The 23,433-nt window shown below is 44.1% G+C and overlaps 1 protein-coding gene across 4 annotated transcripts in view; it reads right to left on the reverse strand.

Moving 5' to 3' along the window:
* FYB1 (FYN binding protein 1) overlaps positions 1-23,433 on the reverse strand; it is a 268,086-nt gene that overhangs the window by 99,301 nt on the left and 145,352 nt on the right. For all 4 annotated transcript variants that reach the window (XM_073681940.1, XM_073681913.1, XM_073681921.1 and 1 more), the window contains 6 exons: positions 22,308-22,360; positions 21,760-21,871; positions 19,073-19,229; positions 16,386-16,524; positions 15,072-15,094; positions 14,885-14,948 (listed from right to left, as the gene is read on the reverse strand). In XM_073681940.1, coding sequence (XP_073538041.1) covers positions 14,885-14,948; positions 15,072-15,094; positions 16,386-16,524; positions 19,073-19,229; positions 21,760-21,871; positions 22,308-22,360 — 548 coding nt within the window. The remainder of the gene's footprint in view (positions 1-14,884; positions 14,949-15,071; positions 15,095-16,385; positions 16,525-19,072; positions 19,230-21,759; positions 21,872-22,307; positions 22,361-23,433) is intronic.

Below are 23,433 nucleotides of genomic sequence, written 5' to 3' on the forward strand. Positions count from 1 at the left end.
GTGTAGACAATGCTCTGTGAGCGAAACACATCAGCAGCAGCTGCACAGATCTCTGCTGGATTGTTACAATGTATCCAGTGCAGACAATGCTCTGTGAGCTAAACACTTCAGCAGCAGCTGCACAGATCTCTGCTGGATTGTTACAATATATCCAGTGTAGACAATGCTCTGTGAGCTAAACACATCAGCAGCAGCTGCACAGATCTCTGCTGGATTGTTACAATGTATCCAGTGCATACAATGCTCTGTGAGCGAAACACATCAGCAGCAGCTGCACAGATGTCTGCTGGATTGTTACAATGTATCCAGTGAAGACAATGCTCTGTGAGCTAAACACATCAGCAGCAGCTGCACAGATTTCGGCTGGATTGTTACAATGTATCCAGTGCAGACAATGCTCTGTGAGCTAAACACATCAGCGGCAGCTGCACAGATCTCTGCTGGATTGTTACAATGTATCCATTGTAGACCATGCTCTGTGAGCAAAATACATCAGCAGCAGCTACACAGATCTCTCTGCTGGATTGTTACAATGTATCCAGTGTAGACAATGCTCTGTGAGCGAAACACATCAGCAGGAGCTGCACAGATCTTTGCTGGATTCTTACAATGTATTCAGTCTAGACAATGTTCTGTGAGCTAAACACATCAGCAGCAGCTGCACAGATCTCTGCTGGATTGTTACAATGTATCCAGTGTAGACAATGCTCTGTGAGCTAAACACATCAGCAGCAGCTGCACAGATCTCTGCTGGATTGTTACAATGTATCCAGTGTAGACAATGCTCTGTGAGCTAAACACATCAGCAGCAGCTGCACAGATCTCTGCTGGATTGTTACAATGTATCCAGTGCAGACAATGCTCTCTGAGCTAAACACATCAGCAGCAGCTGCACAGATCTCTGCTGGATTGTTACAATGTATCCAGTGCAGACAATGCTCTGTGAGCGAAACACATCAGCAGACGTTGCACAGATATCTGCTGGATTGTTACAATGTATCCAGTGCAGACAATGCTCTGTGAGCTAAACACATCAGCAGCAGCTGTACAGATCTCTGCTGGATTGTTACAATGTATCCAGTGTAGACTATGCTCTGTGAGCGAAACACATCAGCAGCAGCTGCACAGATCTCTGCTGGATTGTTACAATGTATCCAGTGTAGACAATGCTCTGTGAGCTAAACACATCAGCAGCAGCTGCACAGATCTCTGCTGGATTGTTACAGTGTATCCAGTGCAGACAATGCTCTCTGAGCTAAACACATCAGCAGCAGCTGCACAGATCTCTGCTGGATTGTTACAATGTATCTAGTGCAGAAAATGCTCTCTGAGCTAAACACATCAGCAGCAGCTGCACAGATCTCTGCTGGATTGTTACAATGTATCCAGTGCAGACAATGCTTTGTGAGCTAAACACATCAGCAGCAGCTGCACAGATCTCTGCTGGATTGTTACAATGTATCCACTGTAGACTATGCTCTGTGAGCGAAACACATCAGCAGCAGCTGCACAGATCTCTGCTGGATTGCTACAATGTATCCAGTGTAGACAATGCTCTGTGAGCAAAACACATCAGCAGCAGCTACACAGATCTCTCTGCTGGATTGTTACAATGTATCCAGTGTAGACAATGCTCTGTGAGCGAAACACATCAGCAGCAGCTGCACAGATCTTTGCTGGATTCTTACAATGTATTCAGTCTAGACAATGTTCTGTGAGCTAAACACATCAGCAGCAGCTGCACAGATCTCTGCTGGATTGTTACAATGTATCCAGTGCAGACAATGCTCTGTGAGCTAAACACATCAGCAGCAGCTGCACAGATCTCTGCTGGATTGTTACAATGTATCCAGTGTAGACAATGCTCTGTGAGCTAAACACATCAGCAGCAGCTGCACAGATCTCTGCTGGATTGTTACAATGTATCCAGTGCAGACAATGCTCTGTGAGCGAAACACATCAGCAGCAGCTGCACAGATCTCTGCTGATTGTTATAATGTATCCAGTGCAGACAATGCTCTGTGAGCTAAACACATCAGCAGCAGCTGCACAGATCTCTGCTGGATTGTTACAATGTATCCAGTGTAGACAATGCTCTGTGAGCTAAACACTTCAGCAGCTGCTGCACAGATCTCTGCTGGATTGTTACAATGTATCCAGTGCAGACAATGCTCTGTGAGCGAAACACATCAGCAGCAGCTGCACAGATCTCTGCTGGATTGTTACAATGTATCCAGTGCAGACAATGCTCTGTGAGCGAAACACATCAGCAGCAGCTGCACAGATCTCTGCTGGATTGTTACAATGTATCCAGTGCAGACAATGCTCTGTGAGCTAAACACATCAGCAGCAGCTGCACAGATCTCTGCTGGATTGTTACAATGTATCCAGTGCAGACAATGCTCTGTGAGCGAAACACATCAGCAGCAGCTGCACAGATCTCGGCTGGATTGTTACAATGTATCCAGTGCAGACAATGCTCTGTGAGCTAAACACATCAGCAGCAGCTGCAGAGATCTCTGCTGGATTGTTACAATGTATCCAGTGTAGACAATGCTCTGTGAGCTAAACACATCAGCAGCAGCTGCACAGATCTCTGCTGGATTGTTACAATGTATCCAGTCTAAACAATGCTCTGTGAGCGAAACACATCAGCAGCAGCTGCACAGATCTCTGCTGGATTGTTACAATGTATCCAGTGCAGACAATGCTCTCTGAGCTAAACACATCAGCAGCAGCTGCACAGATCTCTGCTGGATTGTTACAATGTATCCAGTGTAGACAATGCTCTGTGAGCAAAACACATCAGCAGCAGCTACACAGATCTCTCTGCTGGATTGTTACAATGTATCCAGTGTAGACAATGCTCTGTGAGCGAAACACATCAGCAGCAGCTGCACAGATCTCTGCTGGATTGTTACAATGTATCCAGTGCAGACAATGCTCTGTGAGCTAAACACTTCAGCAGCAGCTGCACAGATCTCTGCTGGATTGTTACAATATATCCAGTGTAGACAATGCTCTGTGAGCTAAACACATCAGCAGCAGCTGCACAGATCTCTGCTGGATTGTTACAATGTATCCAGTGCAGACAATGCTCTGTGAGCTAAACACATCAGCAGCAGCTGCACAGATCTCTGCTGGATTGTTACAATGTATGCAGTGTAGACCATGCTCTGTGAGCAAAATACATCAGCAGCAGCTACACAGATCTCTCTGCTGGATTGTTACAATGTATCCAGTGTAGACAATGCTCTGTGAGCGAAACACATCAGCAGCAGCTGCACAGATCTTTGCTGGATTCTTACAATGTATTCAGTCTAGACAATGTTCTGTGAGCTAAACACATCAGCAGCAGCTGCACAGATCTCTGCTGGATTGTTACAATGTATCCAGTGTAGACAATGCTCTGTGAGCTAAACACATCAGCAGCAGCTGCACAGATCTCTGCTGGATTGTTACAATGTATCCAGTGCAGACAATGCTCTCTGAGCTAAACACATCAGCAGCAGCTGCACAGATCTCTGCTGGATTGTTACAATGTATCCAGTGCAGACAATGCTCTGTGAGCGAAACACATCAGCAGCAGCTGCACAGATCTCTGCTGGATTGTTACAATGTATCCAGTGCAGACAATGCTCTGTGAGCTAAACACATCAGCAGCAGCTGTACAGATCTCTGCTGGATTGTTACAATGTATCCAGTGTAGACTATGCTCTGTGAGCGAAACACATCAGCAGCAGCTGCACAGATCTCTGCTGGATTGTTACAATGTATCCAGTGTAGACAATGCTCTGTGAGCTAAACACATCAGCAGCAGCTGCACAGATCTCTGCTGGATTGTTACAATGTATCCAGTGCAGACAATGCTCTCTGAGCTAAACACATCAGCAGCAGCTGCACAGATCTCTGCTGGATTGTTACAATGTATCCAGTGCAGACAATGCTCTGTGAGCTAAACACATCAGCAGAAGCTGCACAGATCTCTGCTGGATTGTTACAATGTATCCAGTGCAGACAATGCTTTGTGAGCTAAACACATCAGCAGCAGCTGCACAGATCTCTGCTGGATTGTTACAATGTATCCAGTGCAGACAATGCTCTCTCAGCTAAACACATCAGCAGCAGCTGCACAGATCTCTGCTGGATTGTTACAATGTATCCAGTGCAGACAATGCTTTGTGAGCTAAACACATCAGCAGCAGCTGCACAGATCTCTGCTGGATTGCTACAATGTATCCAGTGTAGACAATGCTCTGCGAGCAAAACACATCAGCAGCAGCTACACAGATCTCTCTGCTGGATTGTTACAATGTATCCAGTGTAGACAATGCTCTGTGAGCGAAACACATCAGCAGCAGCTGCACAGATCTCTACTGGATTGTTACAATGTATTCAGTCTAGACAATGTTCTGTGAGCTAAACACATCAGCAGCAGCTGCACAGATCTCTGCTGGATTGTTACAATGTATCCAGTGTAGACAATGCTCTGTGAGCGAAACACATCAGCAGCAGCTGCACAGATCTCTGCTGGATTGTTACAATGTATCCAGTGCAGACTCTGCTGGATTGTTACAATGTATCCAGTGCAGACAATGCTCTCTGAGCTAAACACATCAGCAGCAGCTGCACAGATCTCTGCTGGATTGTTACAATGTATCCAGTGCAGACAATGCTCTGTGAGCTAAACACATCAGCAGCAGCAGCACAGATCTCTGCTTGATTGTTACAATGTATCCAGTGTAGACAATGCTCTGTGAGCGAAACACATCAGCAGCAGCTGCACAGATCTCTGCTGGATTGTTACAATGTATCCAGTGTAGACAATGCTCTGTGAGCGAAACACATCAGCAGCAGCTGCACAGATCTCTGCTGGATTGTTACAATGTAGTCAGTCTAGACAATGCTCTGTGAGCTAAACACATCAGCAGCAGCTGCACAGATCTCTGCTGGATTGTTACAATGTATCCAGTGTAGACAATGCTCTGTGAGCTAAACACATTAGCAGCAGCTGCACAGATCTCTGCTGGATTGTTACAATGTATCCAGTGCAGACAATGCTCTCTGAGCTAAACACATCAGCAGCAGCTGCACAGATCTCTGCTGGATTGTTACAATGTATCCAGTGCAGACAATGCTCTGTGAGCGAAACACATCAGCAGCAGCTGCACAGATCTCTGCTGGATTGTTACAATGTATCCAGCGCAGACAATTCTCTGTGAGCTAAACACATCAGCAGCAGCTGCACAGATCTCTGCTGGATTGTTACAATGTATCCAGTGTATACAACGCTATGTGAGCCAAACACATCAGCAGCAGCTGCACAGATCTCTGCTGGATTGTTACAATGTATCCAGTGTAGACTATGCTCTGTGAGCGAAACACATCAGCAGCAGCTGCACAGATCTCTGCTGGATTGTTATAATGTATCCAGTGTAGACAATGCTCTGTGAGCTAAACACATCAGCAGCAGCTGCACAGATCTCTGCTGGATTGTTACAATGTATCCAGTGCAGACAATGCTCTCTGAGCTAAACACATCAGCAGCAGCTGCACAGATCTCTGCTGGATTGTTACAATGTATCCAGTGCAGACAATGCTCTGTGAGCTAAACACATCAGCACCAGCTGCACAGATCTCTGCTGGATTGTTACAATGTATCCAGTGCAGACAATGCTCTGTGAGCGAAACACATCAGCAGCAGCTGCACAGATCTCTGCTGGATTGCTACAATGTATCCAGTGTAGACAATGCTCTGCGAGCAAATCACATCAGGAGCAGCTACACAGATCTCTCTGCTAGATTGTTACAATGTATCCAGTGTAGACAATGCTCTGTGAGCGAAACACATCAGCAGCAGCTGCACAGATCTCTGCTGGATTGTTACAATGTATTCAGTCTAGACAATGTTCTGTGAGCTAAACACATCAGCAGCAGCTGCACAGATCTCTGCTGGATTGTTACAATGTATCCAGTGTAGACAATGCTCTGTGAGCGAAACACATCAGCAGCAGCGGCACAGATCTCTGCTGGATTGTTACAATGTATCCAGTGCAGACAATGCTCTGTGAGCGAAACACATCAGCAGCAGCTGCACAGATCTCTGCTGGATTGTTACAATATATCCAGTGCAGACAATGCTCTGTGTGCTAAACACATCAGCAGCAGCTGCACAAATCTCTGCTGGATTGTTACAATGTATCCAGTGCAGACAATGCTCTGTGAGCTAAACACATCAGCAGCAGCTGCACAGATCTCTGCTGGATTGTTACAATGTATCCAGTATAGACAATGGTCTGTGAGCAAAACACATCAGCAGCAGCTGCACAGATCTCTGCTGATTGTTACAATGTATCCAGTGCAGACAATGCTCTGTGAGCTAAACACATCAGCAGCAGCTGCACAGATCTCTGCTGGTTTGTTACAATGTATCCAGTGTAGACAATGCTCTGTGAGCGAAACACATCAGCAGCAGCTGCACAGATCTCTGCTGGATTGTTACAATGTATCCAGTGCAGACAATGCTCTCTGAGCTAAACACAGCAGCAGCAGCTGCACAGATCTCTGCTGGATTGTTACAATGTATCCAGTGTAGACAATGCTCTGTGAGCAAAACACATCAGCAGCAGCTACACAGATCTCTCTGCTGGATTGTTACAATGTATCCAGTGTAGACAATGCTCTGTGAGCGAAACACATCAGCAGCAGCTGCACAGATCTCTGCTGGATTGTTACAATGTATCCAGTGCAGACAATGCTCTGTGAGCTAAACACATCAGCAGCAGCCGCACAGATCTCTGCTGGATTGTTACAATGTATCCAGTGCAGACAATGCTCTGTGAGCGAAACACATCAGCAGCAGCTGTACAGATCTCTGCTGGATTGTTACAATGTATTCAGTCTAGACAATGTTCTGTGAGCTAAACACATCAGCAGCAGCTGCACAGATCTCTGCTGGATTGTTACAATGTATCCAGTGCAGAGAATGCTCTGTGAGCTAAACACATCAGCAGCAGCTGCACAGATCTCTGCTGGATTGTTACAATGTATTCAGTCTAGACAATGTTCTGTGAGCTAAACACATCAGCAGCAGCTGCACAGATCTCTGCTGGATTGTTACAATGTATCCAGTGCAGAGAATGCTCTGTGAGCTAAACACATCAGCAGCAGCTGCACAGATCTCTACTGGATTGTTACAATGTATCCAGTGTAGACAGTGCTCTGTGAGCTAAACACATCAGCAGCAGCTGCACAGATCTCTGCTGGATTGTTACAATGTATCCAGTGCAGACAATGCTCTGTGAGCTAAACACATCAGCAGCAGCTGCACACATCTCTGCTGGATTGTTACAATGTATCCAGTGCAGACAATGCTCTGTGAGCTAAACACATCAGCAGCAGCTGCACAGATCTCTGCTGGATTGTTACAATGTATCCAGTGCAGACAATGCTCTGTGAGCGAAACACATCAGCAGCAGCTGCACAGATCTCTGCTGGATTGTTACAATGTATCCAGTGCAGACAATGCTCTGTGAGCTAAACACATCAGCGGCAGCTGCACAGATCTCTGCTGGATTGTTACAATGTATCCAGTGTAGACAATGCTCTGTGAGCGAAACACATCAGCAGCAGCTGCACAGATCTTTGCTGGATTCTTACAATGTATTCAGTCTAGACAATGTTCTGTGAGCTAAACACATCAGCAGCAGCTGCACAGATCTCTGCTGGATTGTTACAATGTATCCAGTGCAGACAATGCTCTGTGAGCTAAACACATCAGCAGCAGCTGCACAGATCTCTGCTGGATTGTTACAATGTATCCAGTGTAGACAATGCTCTGTGAGCTAAACACATCAGCAGCAGCTGCACAGATCTCTGCTGGATTGTTACAATGTATCCAGTGCAGACAATGCTCTGTGAGCGAAACACATCAGCAGCAGCTGCACAGATCTCTGCTGATTGTTACAATGTATCCAGTGCAGACAATGCTCTGTGAGCTAAACACATCAGCAGCAGCTGCACAGATCTCTGCTGGATTGTTACAATGTATCCAGTGTAGACAATGCTCTGTGAGCTAAACACTTCAGCAGCTGCTGCACAGATCTCTGCTGGATTGTTACAATGTATCCAGTGCAGACAATGCTCTGTGAGCGAAACACATCAGCAGCAGCTGCACAGATCTCTGCTGGATTGTTACAATGTATCCAGTGCAGACAATGCTCTGTGAGCGAAACACATCAGCAGCAGCTGCACAGATCTCTGCTGGATTGTTACAATGTATCCAGTGCAGACAATGCTCTGTGAGCTAAACACATCAGCAGCAGCTGCACAGATCTCTGCTGGATTGTTACAATGTATCCAGTGCAGACAATGCTCTGTGAGCGAAACACATCAGCAGCAGCTGCACAGATCTCGGCTGGATTGTTACAATGTATCCAGTGCAGACAATGCTCTGTGAGCTAAACACATCAGCAGCAGCTGCAGAGATCTCTGCTGGATTGTTACAATGTATCCAGTGTAGACAATGCTCTGTGAGCTAAACACATCAGCAGCAGCTGCACAGATCTCTGCTGGATTGTTACAATGTATCCAGTCTAAACAATGCTCTGTGAGCGAAACACATCAGCAGCAGCTGCACAGATCTCTGCTGGATTGTTACAATGTATCCAGTGCAGACAATGCTCTCTGAGCTAAACACATCAGCAGCAGCTGCACAGATCTCTGCTGGATTGTTACAATGTATCCAGTGTAGACAATGCTCTGTGAGCAAAACACATCAGCAGCAGCTACACAGATCTCTCTGCTGGATTGTTACAATGTATCCAGTGTAGACAATGCTCTGTGAGCGAAACACATCAGCAGCAGCTGCACAGATCTCTGCTGGATTGTTACAATGTATCCAGTGCAGACAATGCTCTGTGAGCTAAACACTTCAGCAGCAGCTGCACAGATCTCTGCTGGATTGTTACAATATATCCAGTGTAGACAATGCTCTGTGAGCTAAACACATCAGCAGCAGCTGCACAGATCTCTGCTGGATTGTTACAATGTATCCAGTGCAGACAATGCTCTGTGAGCTAAACACATCAGCAGCAGCTGCACAGATCTCTGCTGGATTGTTACAATGTATGCAGTGTAGACCATGCTCTGTGAGCAAAATACATCAGCAGCAGCTACACAGATCTCTCTGCTGGATTGTTACAATGTATCCAGTGTAGACAATGCTCTGTGAGCGAAACACATCAGCAGCAGCTGCACAGATCTTTGCTGGATTCTTACAATGTATTCAGTCTAGACAATGTTCTGTGAGCTAAACACATCAGCAGCAGCTGCACAGATCTCTGCTGGATTGTTACAATGTATCCAGTGTAGACAATGCTCTGTGAGCTAAACACATCAGCAGCAGCTGCACAGATCTCTGCTGGATTGTTACAATGTATCCAGTGCAGACAATGCTCTCTGAGCTAAACACATCAGCAGCAGCTGCACAGATCTCTGCTGGATTGTTACAATGTATCCAGTGCAGACAATGCTCTGTGAGCGAAACACATCAGCAGCAGCTGCACAGATCTCTGCTGGATTGTTACAATGTATCCAGTGCAGACAATGCTCTGTGAGCTAAACACATCAGCAGCAGCTGTACAGATCTCTGCTGGATTGTTACAATGTATCCAGTGTAGACTATGCTCTGTGAGCGAAACACATCAGCAGCAGCTGCACAGATCTCTGCTGGATTGTTACAATGTATCCAGTGTAGACAATGCTCTGTGAGCTAAACACATCAGCAGCAGCTGCACAGATCTCTGCTGGATTGTTACAATGTATCCAGTGCAGACAATGCTCTCTGAGCTAAACACATCAGCAGCAGCTGCACAGATCTCTGCTGGATTGTTACAATGTATCCAGTGCAGACAATGCTCTGTGAGCTAAACACATCAGCAGAAGCTGCACAGATCTCTGCTGGATTGTTACAATGTATCCAGTGCAGACAATGCTTTGTGAGCTAAACACATCAGCAGCAGCTGCACAGATCTCTGCTGGATTGTTACAATGTATCCAGTGCAGACAATGCTCTCTGAGCTAAACACATCAGCAGCAGCTGCACAGATCTCTGCTGGATTGTTACAATGTATCCAGTGCAGACAATGCTTTGTGAGCTAAACGCATCAGCAGCAGCTGCACAGATCTCTGCTGGATTGCTACAATGTATCCAGTGTAGACAATGCTCTGCGAGCAAAACACATCAGCAGCAGCTACACAGATCTCTCTGCTGGATTGTTACAATGTATCCAGTGTAGACAATGCTCTGTGAGCGAAACACATCAGCAGCAGCTGCACAGATCTCTACTGGATTGTTACAATGTATTCAGTCTAGACAATGTTCTGTGAGCTAAACACATCAGCAGCAGCTGCACAGATCTCTGCTGGATTGTTACAATGTATCCAGTGTAGACAATGCTCTGTGAGCGAAACACATCAGCAGCAGCTGCACAGATCTCTGCTGGATTGTTACAATGTATCCAGTGCAGACTCTGCTGGATTGTTACAATGTATCCAGTGCAGACAATGCTCTCTGAGCTAAACACATCAGCAGCAGCTGCACAGATCTCTGCTGGATTGTTACAATGTATCCAGTGCAGACAATGCTCTGTGAGCTAAACACATCAGCAGCAGCAGCACAGATCTCTGCTTGATTGTTACAATGTATCCAGTGTAGACAATGCTCTGTGAGCGAAACACATCAGCAGCAGCTGCACAGATCTCTGCTGGATTGTTACAATGTATCCAGTGTAGACAATGCTCTGTGAGCGAAACACATCAGCAGCAGCTGCACAGATCTCTGCTGGATTGTTACAATGTAGTCAGTCTAGACAATGCTCTGTGAGCTAAACACATCAGCAGCAGCTGCACAGATCTCTGCTGGATTGTTACAATGTATCCAGTGTAGACAATGCTCTGTGAGCTAAACACATTAGCAGCAGCTGCACAGATCTCTGCTGGATTGTTACAATGTATCCAGTGCAGACAATGCTCTCTGAGCTAAACACATCAGCAGCAGCTGCACAGATCTCTGCTGGATTGTTACAATGTATCCAGTGCAGACAATGCTCTGTGAGCGAAACACATCAGCAGCAGCTGCACAGATCTCTGCTGGATTGTTACAATGTATCCAGCGCAGACAATTCTCTGTGAGCTAAACACATCAGCAGCAGCTGCACAGATCTCTGCTGGATTGTTACAATGTATCCAGTGTATACAACGCTATGTGAGCCAAACACATCAGCAGCAGCTGCACAGATCTCTGCTGGATTGTTACAATGTATCCAGTGTAGACTATGCTCTGTGAGCGAAACACATCAGCAGCAGCTGCACAGATCTCTGCTGGATTGTTATAATGTATCCAGTGTAGACAATGCTCTGTGAGCTAAACACATCAGCAGCAGCTGCACAGATCTCTGCTGGATTGTTACAATGTATCCAGTGCAGACAATGCTCTCTGAGCTAAACACATCAGCAGCAGCTGCACAGATCTCTGCTGGATTGTTACAATGTATCCAGTGCAGACAATGCTCTGTGAGCTAAACACATCAGCACCAGCTGCACAGATCTCTGCTGGATTGTTACAATGTATCCAGTGCAGACAATGCTCTGTGAGCGAAACACATCAGCAGCAGCTGCACAGATCTCTGCTGGATTGCTACAATGTATCCAGTGTAGACAATGCTCTGCGAGCAAATCACATCAGGAGCAGCTACACAGATCTCTCTGCTGGATTGTTACAATGTATCCAGTGTAGACAATGCTCTGTGAGCGAAACACATCAGCAGCAGCTGCACAGATCTCTGCTGGATTGTTACAATGTATTCAGTCTAGACAATGTTCTGTGAGCTAAACACATCAGCAGCAGCTGCACAGATCTCTGCTGGATTGTTACAATGTATCCAGTGTAGACAATGCTCTGTGAGCGAAACACATCAGCAGCAGCGGCACAGATCTCTGCTGGATTGTTACAATGTATCCAGTGCAGACAATGCTCTGTGAGCGAAACACATCAGCAGCAGCTGCACAGATCTCTGCTGGATTGTTACAATATATCCAGTGCAGACAATGCTCTGTGTGCTAAACACATCAGCAGCAGCTGCACAAATCTCTGCTGGATTGTTACAATGTATCCAGTGCAGACAATGCTCTGTGAGCTAAACACATCAGCAGCAGCTGCACAGATCTCTGCTGGATTGTTACAATGTATCCAGTATAGACAATGGTCTGTGAGCAAAACACATCAGCAGCAGCTGCACAGATCTCTGCTGATTGTTACAATGTATCCAGTGCAGACAATGCTCTGTGAGCTAAACACATCAGCAGCAGCTGCACAGATCTCTGCTGGTTTGTTACAATGTATCCAGTGTAGACAATGCTCTGTGAGCGAAACACATCAGCAGCAGCTGCACAGATCTCTGCTGGATTGTTACAATGTATCCAGTGCAGACAATGCTCTCTGAGCTAAACACAGCAGCAGCAGCTGCACAGATCTCTGCTGGATTGTTACAATGTATCCAGTGTAGACAATGCTCTGTGAGCAAAACACATCAGCAGCAGCTACACAGATCTCTCTGCTGGATTGTTACAATGTATCCAGTGTAGACAATGCTCTGTGAGCGAAACACATCAGCAGCAGCTGCACAGATCTCTGCTGGATTGTTACAATGTATCCAGTGCAGACAATGCTCTGTGAGCTAAACACATCAGCAGCAGCCGCACAGATCTCTGCTGGATTGTTACAATGTATCCAGTGCAGACAATGCTCTGTGAGCGAAACACATCAGCAGCAGCTGTACAGATCTCTGCTGGATTGTTACAATGTATTCAGTCTAGACAATGTTCTGTGAGCTAAACACATCAGCAGCAGCTGCACAGATCTCTGCTGGATTGTTACAATGTATCCAGTGCAGAGAATGCTCTGTGAGCTAAACACATCAGCAGCAGCTGCACAGATCTCTGCTGGATTGTTACAATGTATTCAGTCTAGACAATGTTCTGTGAGCTAAACACATCAGCAGCAGCTGCACAGATCTCTGCTGGATTGTTACAATGTATCCAGTGCAGAGAATGCTCTGTGAGCTAAACACATCAGCAGCAGCTGCACAGATCTCTACTGGATTGTTACAATGTATCCAGTGTAGACAGTGCTCTGTGAGCTAAACACATCAGCAGCAGCTGCACAGATCTCTGCTGGATTGTTACAATGTATCCAGTGCAGACAATGCTCTGTGAGCTAAACACATCAGCAGCAGCTGCACACATCTCTGCTGGATTGTTACAATGTATCCAGTGCAGACAATGCTCTGTGAGCTAAACACATCAGCAGCAGCTGCACAGATCTCTGCTGGATTGTTACAATGTATCCAGTGCAGACAATGCTCTGTGAGCGAAACACATCAGCAGCAGCTGCACAGATCTCTGCTGGATTGTTACAATGTATCCAGTGCAGACAATGCTCTGTGAGCTAAACACATCAGCGGCAGCTGCACAGATCTCTGCTGGATTGTTACAATGTATCCAGTGCAGACAATGCTTTGTGAGCTAAACACATCAGCTGCAGCTGCACAGATCTCTGCTGGATTGTTACAATGTATCCAGTGTAGACAATGCTCTGTGAGCTAAACACACCATCAGCAGCAGCTGCACAGATCTCTGCTGGATTGTTACAATGTATCCAGTGCAGACAACGCTCTGTGAGCTAAACACACCATCAGCAGCAGCTGCACAGATCTCTGCTGGATTGTTACAATGTATCCAGTGCAGACAATGCTCTGTGAGCTAAACACATCAGCAGCAGCTGCACAGATCTCTGGCGCAAACTAAACTCGAAGAAAAATAGAAAATGTCCAAAATCCAAATAAAAAAGGCATAAAAAAGAAAATTGAATCGGGGCAAAGTCTATTAGAAAGTTGTAGAACTTTGACATCTATCTGCCATACTATAGACTGCTTCTCTGTGCTGCACAGACTTGTTTTAGGCTCTTCCACCACGGTATTATGATATATAAGAGGCTGCAGGACAAGGCTGAAAAATGACAGTGATGGGAAACGCTGTACATTATGTGACGTCTGTATACTAACAGATATCGGGTAGCTAAGATTTAAAGAGTCACTAATCCCAAAACCGGGTGAGATTAATGGGGTTTACCATTTATTGCCAGTGATTACATTTTGCTAGGCAAATCGAAGAGGTCTGACTTGCAGGCATCCAACCACAGGGACCTTGAACAATTACAAGTCTTTGTAAGATCCCCATGGATTTTTTTAGTATAGCGCCCTCTCCTATCTAGTGGCTACTCAGAGTATTGCATCTCCGCACGTTTTAAGTAAATCATAATTCTCCCTGTATATAATCCCAGATTATATTTTTGGGGGGATCTTATGGGTTACAGTGCAGCCAAACACAACCCAAAGAAAAATCAGCACCTGGACACAGTGTGGTAGCTCCAAATTATTTATTGGGGAGCAAAATTTTGCTTAAAGCTTGGGTAATAAAATAGTTGCATGGCCACTACCTGACAGCCCCTTTACTAATAGGGACCCCCTACTGAGTGCTGGAAGCCCCTACAATTTACTTTTATGTGTGGGTGAATCATTGACGGGTTTGCCTTCCTCTATTATCCACCCTGCAAGTCAATGCAACTTTTGTGATACCCTGTAATAATGGGGGGGTCCTAGAAGCCGGACCCCTAGGCGAGGCTTTAAAAGCAGCCACTTGTATTGCCTTGATGGGCTTCCATCTTCACTGTGCTTTTTAAAGTAGAAAGACGATTAAGTCATATAGGAAAGAGTGGTCCGATGTAAAGACCCCTATAAAGTCAGAAGAATGTACTGATCCCTACCTGTCTGGAGAGTCATCGTCAACACCATCATAGATATCATCTGCGTCAGGCGGCGGCGGAAAATCTAGAGAAATAAAGAATATGTGTATAGAAGGAAGAAACTTGAAGGAAATACCCGTGACTGTAAGTATCGATATATAAGGGATATTGCCGTCCCGTAAGTAGAAAAGATATGGAAAGTACTTACAAGAATTTGCACCGACGCTGTGACTGAAATGAGAAAAAGTATTGATATAGTAAAGCTATAAAAATAACTAATAATGATGAAAAAAGTAACATTGTCCATATGAACTGTTGCAGTGTTAGGGGCAGGCAAACTGGGCAATTGCCCAGGGCCCCCGCTCCCTTGGGAGTCCACAGTAGGAACTTTACTGATAATAGCTGCCACACAGTGAACACACAATAATGCCGTAGAGCGGCCGATGATGTGTTCAGTAATACTACAAAATTCAATCATTTTGGCGCAGGAGGGGACATTATTAACCTTTCCCATTAGCGGTAACAGATCTACGGAAGCTAAATGTCATGAAGGTTTTAATTTGTCATAAATCTGGCAGTCTAGGATAAGAAAGGGCTGACCGGGCCAATTATTATCATTATTTTTTGTTGTTTTTATGCTTTTGCTTTGTTCCTCCTCTTTTTCCAAAAGCAATATTTTTACGTCCCCATCGCCGTACGAGGGTTTTTTCTTTTGCGGGACGAGTTGTAGTTTTGAACGACGTCGTTCACTTTACCGTATAATGTACTGAAAAATGTAAAAAATAAAAGGATAAAAAAAAAAGATTCCGCCATTGGTTTTGGGTTTTGTTTTTTTTCGGAGTTCATAAAGACCTGGTGACACAATTCTCCAGGTCAGGACGATTTTGGAGACACCAAACTTTTTAAAGTTTATTTTAGTAGTTAAAATTTTGTAAAAAGAAATAAAAACACTTTTGGTTTGTGTCATCATTTTTTTTTCCTTTGATGGGGCTGTGTGAGGGATTGTTTTTTGAGTGCCGAGCAGACATTTTTCTTGGTGATATTTTGGGGTTTTACGACATTTTAATAACTTTTTATTTTATTTTTTTGGAGGGTGGGAGAAAATGCAGTGACCCAAAATGGGTAATTCTGGCGTTTTAAAATGTTTTACTTTACGGCATATACGATATGGGTTAATCAATTTTATATTTTCATAGATTAGACTTTTACGGACTTTTATCAAATATTTTTATTCCTTTTATTTCGAAATAAAGAGGTGACTTTAAATTTTTATGTTTTTTTTTAAATTATTTTATAAAATATTTGTATTTATTTTTTTTAACCCATGATCATTTGCTCGCTTGTGCTATATACTACAATGCTTATCTCCTATGAGGCTTCGCCTGTATAACACAGCTGGCACTTGCCATGTATATATCTCCATACATGTCCGTCACATGTGGGGAAGGGGTTAACTTATGTCTGGTGGCAATTAAAAATGGTTTTATGCTCATGAGAAAAGTAGATAAATTGCGCCCCCTACTTGCTGACGGAGTCCTGATCCCCAACGTCATCATAAATATCCTGGTCGCTCTCTACTTTCACAGGAAGGTGCATCGGCGGCTTTTTCCTCGGCAGCGAGTCATAATCTATTTTCACCATTGCGGTTTTTATATATCCGTCTGAAATACAGAATATTTTATTCTATAGATGAAAGAGACATCAACTCAGAGAGGAGACGACTGTGCGCAATGTCACAGGGCGAGGAAGGACGACTCATGGTGTGTACACAGGAAGAATGGAAAGGATGCGAGGAACGAGGAAAAGAAAGGCACAAGGGAGGGATGAAAGAAGGAAGCAAAGGGAGAGGTGAAGGAAGAAGGGAAGATAGAAGGAAAAGAGGGAGAGATGGAAGAAGGTAGCAAAGGAAGAAGGGAGAGGTGAATGGAGAAAGGACAGAAGGGAAGATGGAAGGAACAGAGGGAGAGATGGAAGAAGGAAGTGAAGACAGAAGGGAGAGATGAAGAAAGAAAGGAGAGAAGGGAAGATGGAAGGAACAGAGGGAGAGATGGAAGAAGGAAGCAAAGGAAGAAGGGAAGATGGAAGGAAAAGAGGGAGAGATGGAAAAAGGAAGCAAAGACAGAAGGGAGAGGTGAAGGGAGAAGGGAGAGAAGGGAAGATGGAAGGAACAGAGGGACAGATGAAAGAAGGAAGTAAAGACAGAAGGGAGAGATGAAGAAAGAAAGGAGAGAAGGGAAGATGGAAGGAACAGAGGGAGAGATGGAAGAAGGAAGCAAAGGAAGAAGGGAGAGGAGGGAAGATGGAAGGAAAAGACGGTGAGATGGAAGAAGGAAGCACAGACAGAAGGGAGAGATGAAGGAAGAAGGGTGAGAAGGGACGATGGAAGGAAATTAGGGAGAGATGAAAGAAGTAAGTAGAGACAATAGGGAGAGATGAAGAAAGAAGGGAAGATGGAAGGAAATGATGAGAAAAAAGGAAGAAGAGAGAGAACGGAAGATTAAAGGAAATGAGTGTGAGATAAAGTAAGAAAAAAGGAAAAGGGGAGAGAATGGAAGATGGAAAGACATGGGGGAAAGATAAAGGAAGAAAAAAGTAGGAAGGGAGAGAAGGGAAGATGGAAGGAAATGAGGGAGAGATGAAGGAAGAAAAAAAGGAAGAAGGGATACAAGGGGATATGGAAGGATGAGGGAAAGATAAAGGAAGAAAAAAGAAAGAAGGGAGAGAGGGGAAGATGGAAGGAACTGAGGGTCTGATCAAGAAAGAATAGAGGAAGAAGGGAATATGGAAGGAAATGAGGGAGAGGTAAGGAAGAAAAAAAGGTAGAAGGGAGAGAAGGAAAGATGGAAGGAAATGAGGATGTGATTAAGGAAAAATAGAGAAAGAAGGAAAGATGGAAGAAAATATGGGCGAGATGAAGGAAGAAAAAAGGAAGAAGGGAGACAAGGGAAGATGGAAGTAAATGAGGGGAAGATGAAGAAGAAAAGGGGAGAAGGCAGAGAATGCAAAATGGAAGGAAATGAAGGGGAGATGAAGAAAGAAAAAAGGAAGAAAATAGAGAAGGAAAGATAAAAGGAAGTGAGGGGAGATGAAGGAAGAATAAAAGGAAGAAGGGATAGGAGATAAGGGACAATGAAAGGAAATAAGCAAGAAAAGAAGGGCAGGAAGATGGGAAAAGGGAAGGAGAAAAGAAGAAATAAAACTTGGAGTAAGAAAGAAAAGGAAGAAGGAAGAAAAAAAAGAAAAAAAAGTAGTAAAGGCATAAAGGGAAGGAGGGAACATGGAAGGAAGCTATTAAAAGAGGAAGGAAAAATAAGAATAAGTAAACAACTAGGGAGTTAAGAGGAAGGCAGAATGAAAATAATTGAGGAAAATACAAAGGAAGAAAGTGGGAAGGAAAGAAAGACGAAAGGAAATGAATAAAAGTGTAAGGTAAGGAAAGATGGAGGATAAAGAAGAAAAAAAGGACAGAAGGGAGACAAAGAATGAAAGGAGAAAAGAAGAAAGAAATGAAGAAACAAAGAAAAAAGAAACAATAAAGAAATAAAGAGGGAAGGAATGGAAATAAGATGAGGAGGGAAAAGAAAATGAAAGGAAATGAGTAAGAGTGAAAGAAACTTATAAAGATAAGAAGAGGACAGAAGGGGTGAAAGCAAGGGAGAGAGAGAGGAAGAAAGGGAGGAAAAACGGAAAAAAGGGAAAATCAGGTTACATGGAAAGAAGCAAGAAAATGAGTAAAGATGGAGTAGGAAAGGAAAGAGGAAGGATAGCTGAAAGGAAATGGGTGAAAGTTGAGGAGAGAAGAAAGGAATAGGAAATGAGAGAGGAGGGTAAGGAGGAAGGATGAAAGGAAATTAGGGAGGTAGAAAGCGGTGAAAAAAAAAAAAAAAAAGGTGAAGAAACCAGCTTCCAAAAGTGCAAATATTTATTGAAGCAAATCCACGCAGTTTAAAAATTTCCAAATTACATTGGGAAAGAAAGCGGTGAGGCAAGGAAGAATTATAACGACGGAAGGTCAGATGAAAGTTAATGAGTAGGAGGGAAATAAAATGATAGAAGGTGTGAAGGAGGGGAGAAAAGCAGAGACGGTGAGATGAAGAGAAAAAATAGGAAAGAGGGAAGAAGGCAAAGAGTGAGGGAGCATTGTGGAAAGAAATAAGGAAGTGATTTCCTTATTTCCTTATTATGGGGAAGGAAGGCGAGGATACTCACAATTTCCTTTCATCCTTCCGAGCCACTTTCCTTCTGGATTATCAGTAACTCGTAAGATTTCGATCTGATCTCCATTTTTGAAGCTGAGTTCATTTTTGCCGCCTTTATAGTCCATGTTGGCCTTGGCCTGATGAAGGACATCTACCCTGTCGGTTAACTGCAGGAAAACCAGGGAGAAGCTGTGAGGTGCTAGGACGAAATGCAACCCCATAGGTTATATCATGAGTCAATGGCCCTTGTGCGGGAACCAGATTCGAAAGGTGATTTGAAGCTCCTGGGAAAAAATGCTAAATTTATTACAGCGCCCCCTATTATTATGTTCCTTATGGGGGCGAGGCCCAGGAATGATTGCTCCATCTGCACCATTATAGCTAAACCCAACTCACGTCAGACATAATACAGTCATATATTAGGTTCTCAATGGGATCAGACTGATCTGTAAGCTGCACAAACCTTGTAAAGACATCATACCTTGTAAAGACAGGGCAGCAGGGGGCGCTGCATTGTAAGAGCTGAACAAAGCGGACATGTACAAAAAAGGTGAAGTATGCCCCCCAAAAATTCTTATTTTATCCTTCTCCTCCAATAGCCCATGTTACAGGCAGCATAGAACTGGTTAACAACATGTATAGGAGCTGTGAGATGGAAGCCATATTGGCCACACATATTATATAGAAAAACTATTAGTGGACCTTTATAGCTCCAGCCTGGCATTGAATAATGCAGAACAGCATTTTACCTGCAACATATTCTCACATTGGTATGATCTACCAAAATAAAACAAGGATTACAGCCATCAGCAAACATCCATGACCACCGCATTTTATGAATCAATTCATTGTGAACATGTATCATGTATCTCTGTATACAGGGAGCTCCCCCTAGTGGTGGCTGCAGACAGAATCTTATCATGTATCTCTGTATACAGGGTGCTCCCCCTAGTGGTGACTGCAGACAGAATCTTATCATGTATCTCTGTATACAGGGAGCTCCCCCTAGTGGTGGCTGCAGACAGAATCTTATCATGTATCTCTGTATACAGGAAGCTCCCCCTAGTGGTGGCTGCAGACAGAATCTTATCATGTATCTCTGTATACAGGGAGCTCCCCCTAGTGGTGGATACAGACAGAATCTTATCATGTATCTCTGTATACAGGGAGCTCCCCCTAGTGGTGGCTGCAGACAGAATCTTATCATGTATCTCTGTATACAGGGAGCTCCCCCTAGTGGTGACTGCAGACAGGGTCTTATCATGTATCTCTGTATACAGGGAGCTCCCCCTAGTGGTGGCTGCAGACAGAATCTTATCATGTATCTCTGTATACAGGGAGCTCCCACTAGTGGTGGCTGCAGACAGGGTCTTATCATGTATCTCTGTATACAGGGAGCTCCCCCTAGTGGTGGCTGCAGACAGAATCTTATCATGTATCTCTGTATACAGGAGCTCCCACTAGTGGTGGCTGCAGACAGGATCTTATCATGCATCTCTGTATGCAGGGAGCTCCCCCTAGTGGTGGCTGCAGACAGAATCTTATCATGAATCTCTGTATACAGGGAGCTCCCCCTAGTGGTGGCTGCAGACAGAATCTTATCATGCATCTCTGTATGCAGGGAGCTCCCCCTAGTGGTGGCTGCAAACAGAATCTTATCATGTATCTCTGTATACAGGGAGCTCCCCCTAGTGGTGGCTGCAAACAGAATCTTATATGTATCTCTGTGTACAGGGAGCTCCCCCTAGTGGTAACTTCAGACAGAATCTTATCATGTATCTCTGTGTACAGGGAGCTCCCCCTAGTGGTGGCTGTAGTCAGGATCTTATCATGTATCTCTGTATACAGGAAGCTCCCCCTAGTGGTGGCTGCAGACAGAATCTTATCATGTATCTCTGTATACAGGGTGCTCCCCCTAGTGGTGGCTGCAGACAGAATCTTATCATGTATCTCAGTATACAGGGAGCTCCCCCTAGTGGTGGCTGCAGACAGAATCTTATCATGTATCTCTGTGTACAGGGAGCTCCCCCTAGTGGTAACTTCAGACAGAATCTTATCATGTATCTCTGTATACAGGGAGCTCCCCCTAGTGGTGGCTGCAGACAGAATCTTATCATGTATCTCTGTATACAGGGAGCTCCCCCTATTGGTGGAGCCTCCGTTCTCATGCCCAATGCTCCCTACGCCCAAGTTGATGATACGTTAACATGACAGCCAGTTATTTGCTCATGATATATACTGCAACATTTTGTCTGGGCTTCTTTCTGTTATTCCTGTGAAGCCCAGCTCCAGTATTGCAGTATGTAGTACAAGCTATCAAGTAAAAGTATTAAAAAATATTAAATAAAAAGCCCAGTGTGAATCAGCCCTCTTCTTTCCTAGTACAAAAATTATAGAATTAATAAAAAAAACATCTTTCATATCACTGCATCGGTAAAAGTCCGATCTATAAAAGTATAAATTTAAAACATAATGGTGAATGGTGTCATTCATAAAAACATTGGCGCTCGCACAGCTGTGCGGAGGGAAAAAAATTAAGTTATGACTTTTTGAAGAAGGGGAGGGAAAAAAACAAAAGCAGAAAAATGGGAAATTACCTGGTCAGGAAGGGGTTAAATCTATTTAGATAAGAAAGCAAAACCTTATTCCAGGGTGCAGACTACAGGTAGACGACGCTCAGGGGATGTCAGGACGCACCTTGAAGCGTTTTTTTATCTCTTGCTCCTTCTTTTGTTCTTTCTTCGCTTGCTCCAATTCTTTCTTCCGCTTTTTCTCATTCTTCTCTTCTTGCTCTTTCCTGTACTGAGCGCTGGAAAGAACAGCTCACATCGATTAAGGGCAACTCTCATCATCTCTACACAGATGGAATACTGACGTGCTTTATCTCGCTTTGCTATAACTTGATACACAGTAAAGTTTTGGTTTATAGTGAACTTTAAAATCCATGTAGATGATCATCCACCACTAGGGGGAGCTCAAGAGTGCACCGAATACGATGCTGTTATGCAGGTCAATGTATATTCAGTGCGCAGTGAGCTCCCTCTAGTGGTCACCATCGGTAATTACAAGTTATTCTTCATGTCAATGTTTTCGCAAGGGATTTAGTACTTGGTATAGATAATAATGCAAAGCTCTGCCATTATAAAGATTAATTAAGTTATTGTTTATACTGGCTGCATAATACCCTGTATAGTATATCTTACAATGATATAAAGCTGTATATACCGTATACACTCAGTACTCACTTGTGCTCATCAATTAGGTCATAGCATTCTTCATCTCCATCACTTTCTTCACTCTTAAAACAAAGTGTGTTCAGAACAATGTATGTCAGTAAAATGGGAAATTGTGGTTTAAGGTCATTTCTATACATTAGGAAATTCTACCTATTTTGGGACTTATTTTGGATTTTTGTCTTTTAACCTCTGCCTTTCTCTCTCTTTCTGGAGGACCCACACGTTGCATGGACTGCTCTTTTTTTTTTTTGCAACTGTGTAATGCCACGTTTTCCCCTGTGGTGGCGCTATTGATACGTTGGACATCAGATTATGTCAGATCATTAGGACGTCATCTTTCGGACACCGTTTGATCAGTTCCTAATTACAGACGATGTTGAATCACGTAAACGCTGCAGCCTATCAGTGTCCTCTGATGGAACTCTGTCTGAACTGTGAAGGCTGCAGTCAATCAGTCCCTCTGATAGGCTGCAGCGCTCATGTGATGTATCAATGTAGCATGAGCCCTGGCTCAGTGTTGGTCTGGGAGGAGAATATGTTTTTTTTTATGATTTTAAATGTGACACTGTAGCATTTAATAACAATTTGTCCAGTAGTGAACGTCCCCTTTAAATATTATTTGGCCACTCTCTCTCTGGATGGGCTGCCACTTCAGCTTCTGAGTGGGTTAAATTAAAGGGGACCTGTCACTTGCCATAAATATATATATTTTTTCTACCTGGTGTAAACGCCGCTGTTCTCCCAAATCCGGCGATGTTTTTCTCTTCTTCCTGCTCTTCTCCGTTCCTGAGATACGACCCCCTCCCTGTTAGTAAATCTACTCTTGTTAGCCAACTGGGCGTGGCCCTGAAATTTCCCTTGGGGGTGTTTTTTAAAAAAAAGATCACTCCCACTTGCCTAACAAGAGTTAGATGTATATAAAAGAAGATAGGGCCATATCTCAGGAACGGAGAGGAGCAGGAAGAAAAGAAAAACATCGCCGGATTCAGGAGAACAGCGGCATTTACAGCAGGTAACAAGTAATGACATATTTACGGCAAGAGATGGATCCGGCTAAAAGATTCCCAGCCTCAATGCAAATCCTGTACCAGCGCTCCCCACCTACCATGTGCCATTTATATTACCGGTATCTACT

Source organism: Phyllobates terribilis, unplaced genomic scaffold (assembly GCF_046119375.1).
Source record: "Phyllobates terribilis strain yellow unplaced genomic scaffold, ASM4611937v1 Scaffold_1__5_contigs__length_1240528914, whole genome shotgun sequence".
Lineage (NCBI taxonomy): Eukaryota > Metazoa > Chordata > Amphibia > Anura > Dendrobatidae > Phyllobates > Phyllobates terribilis.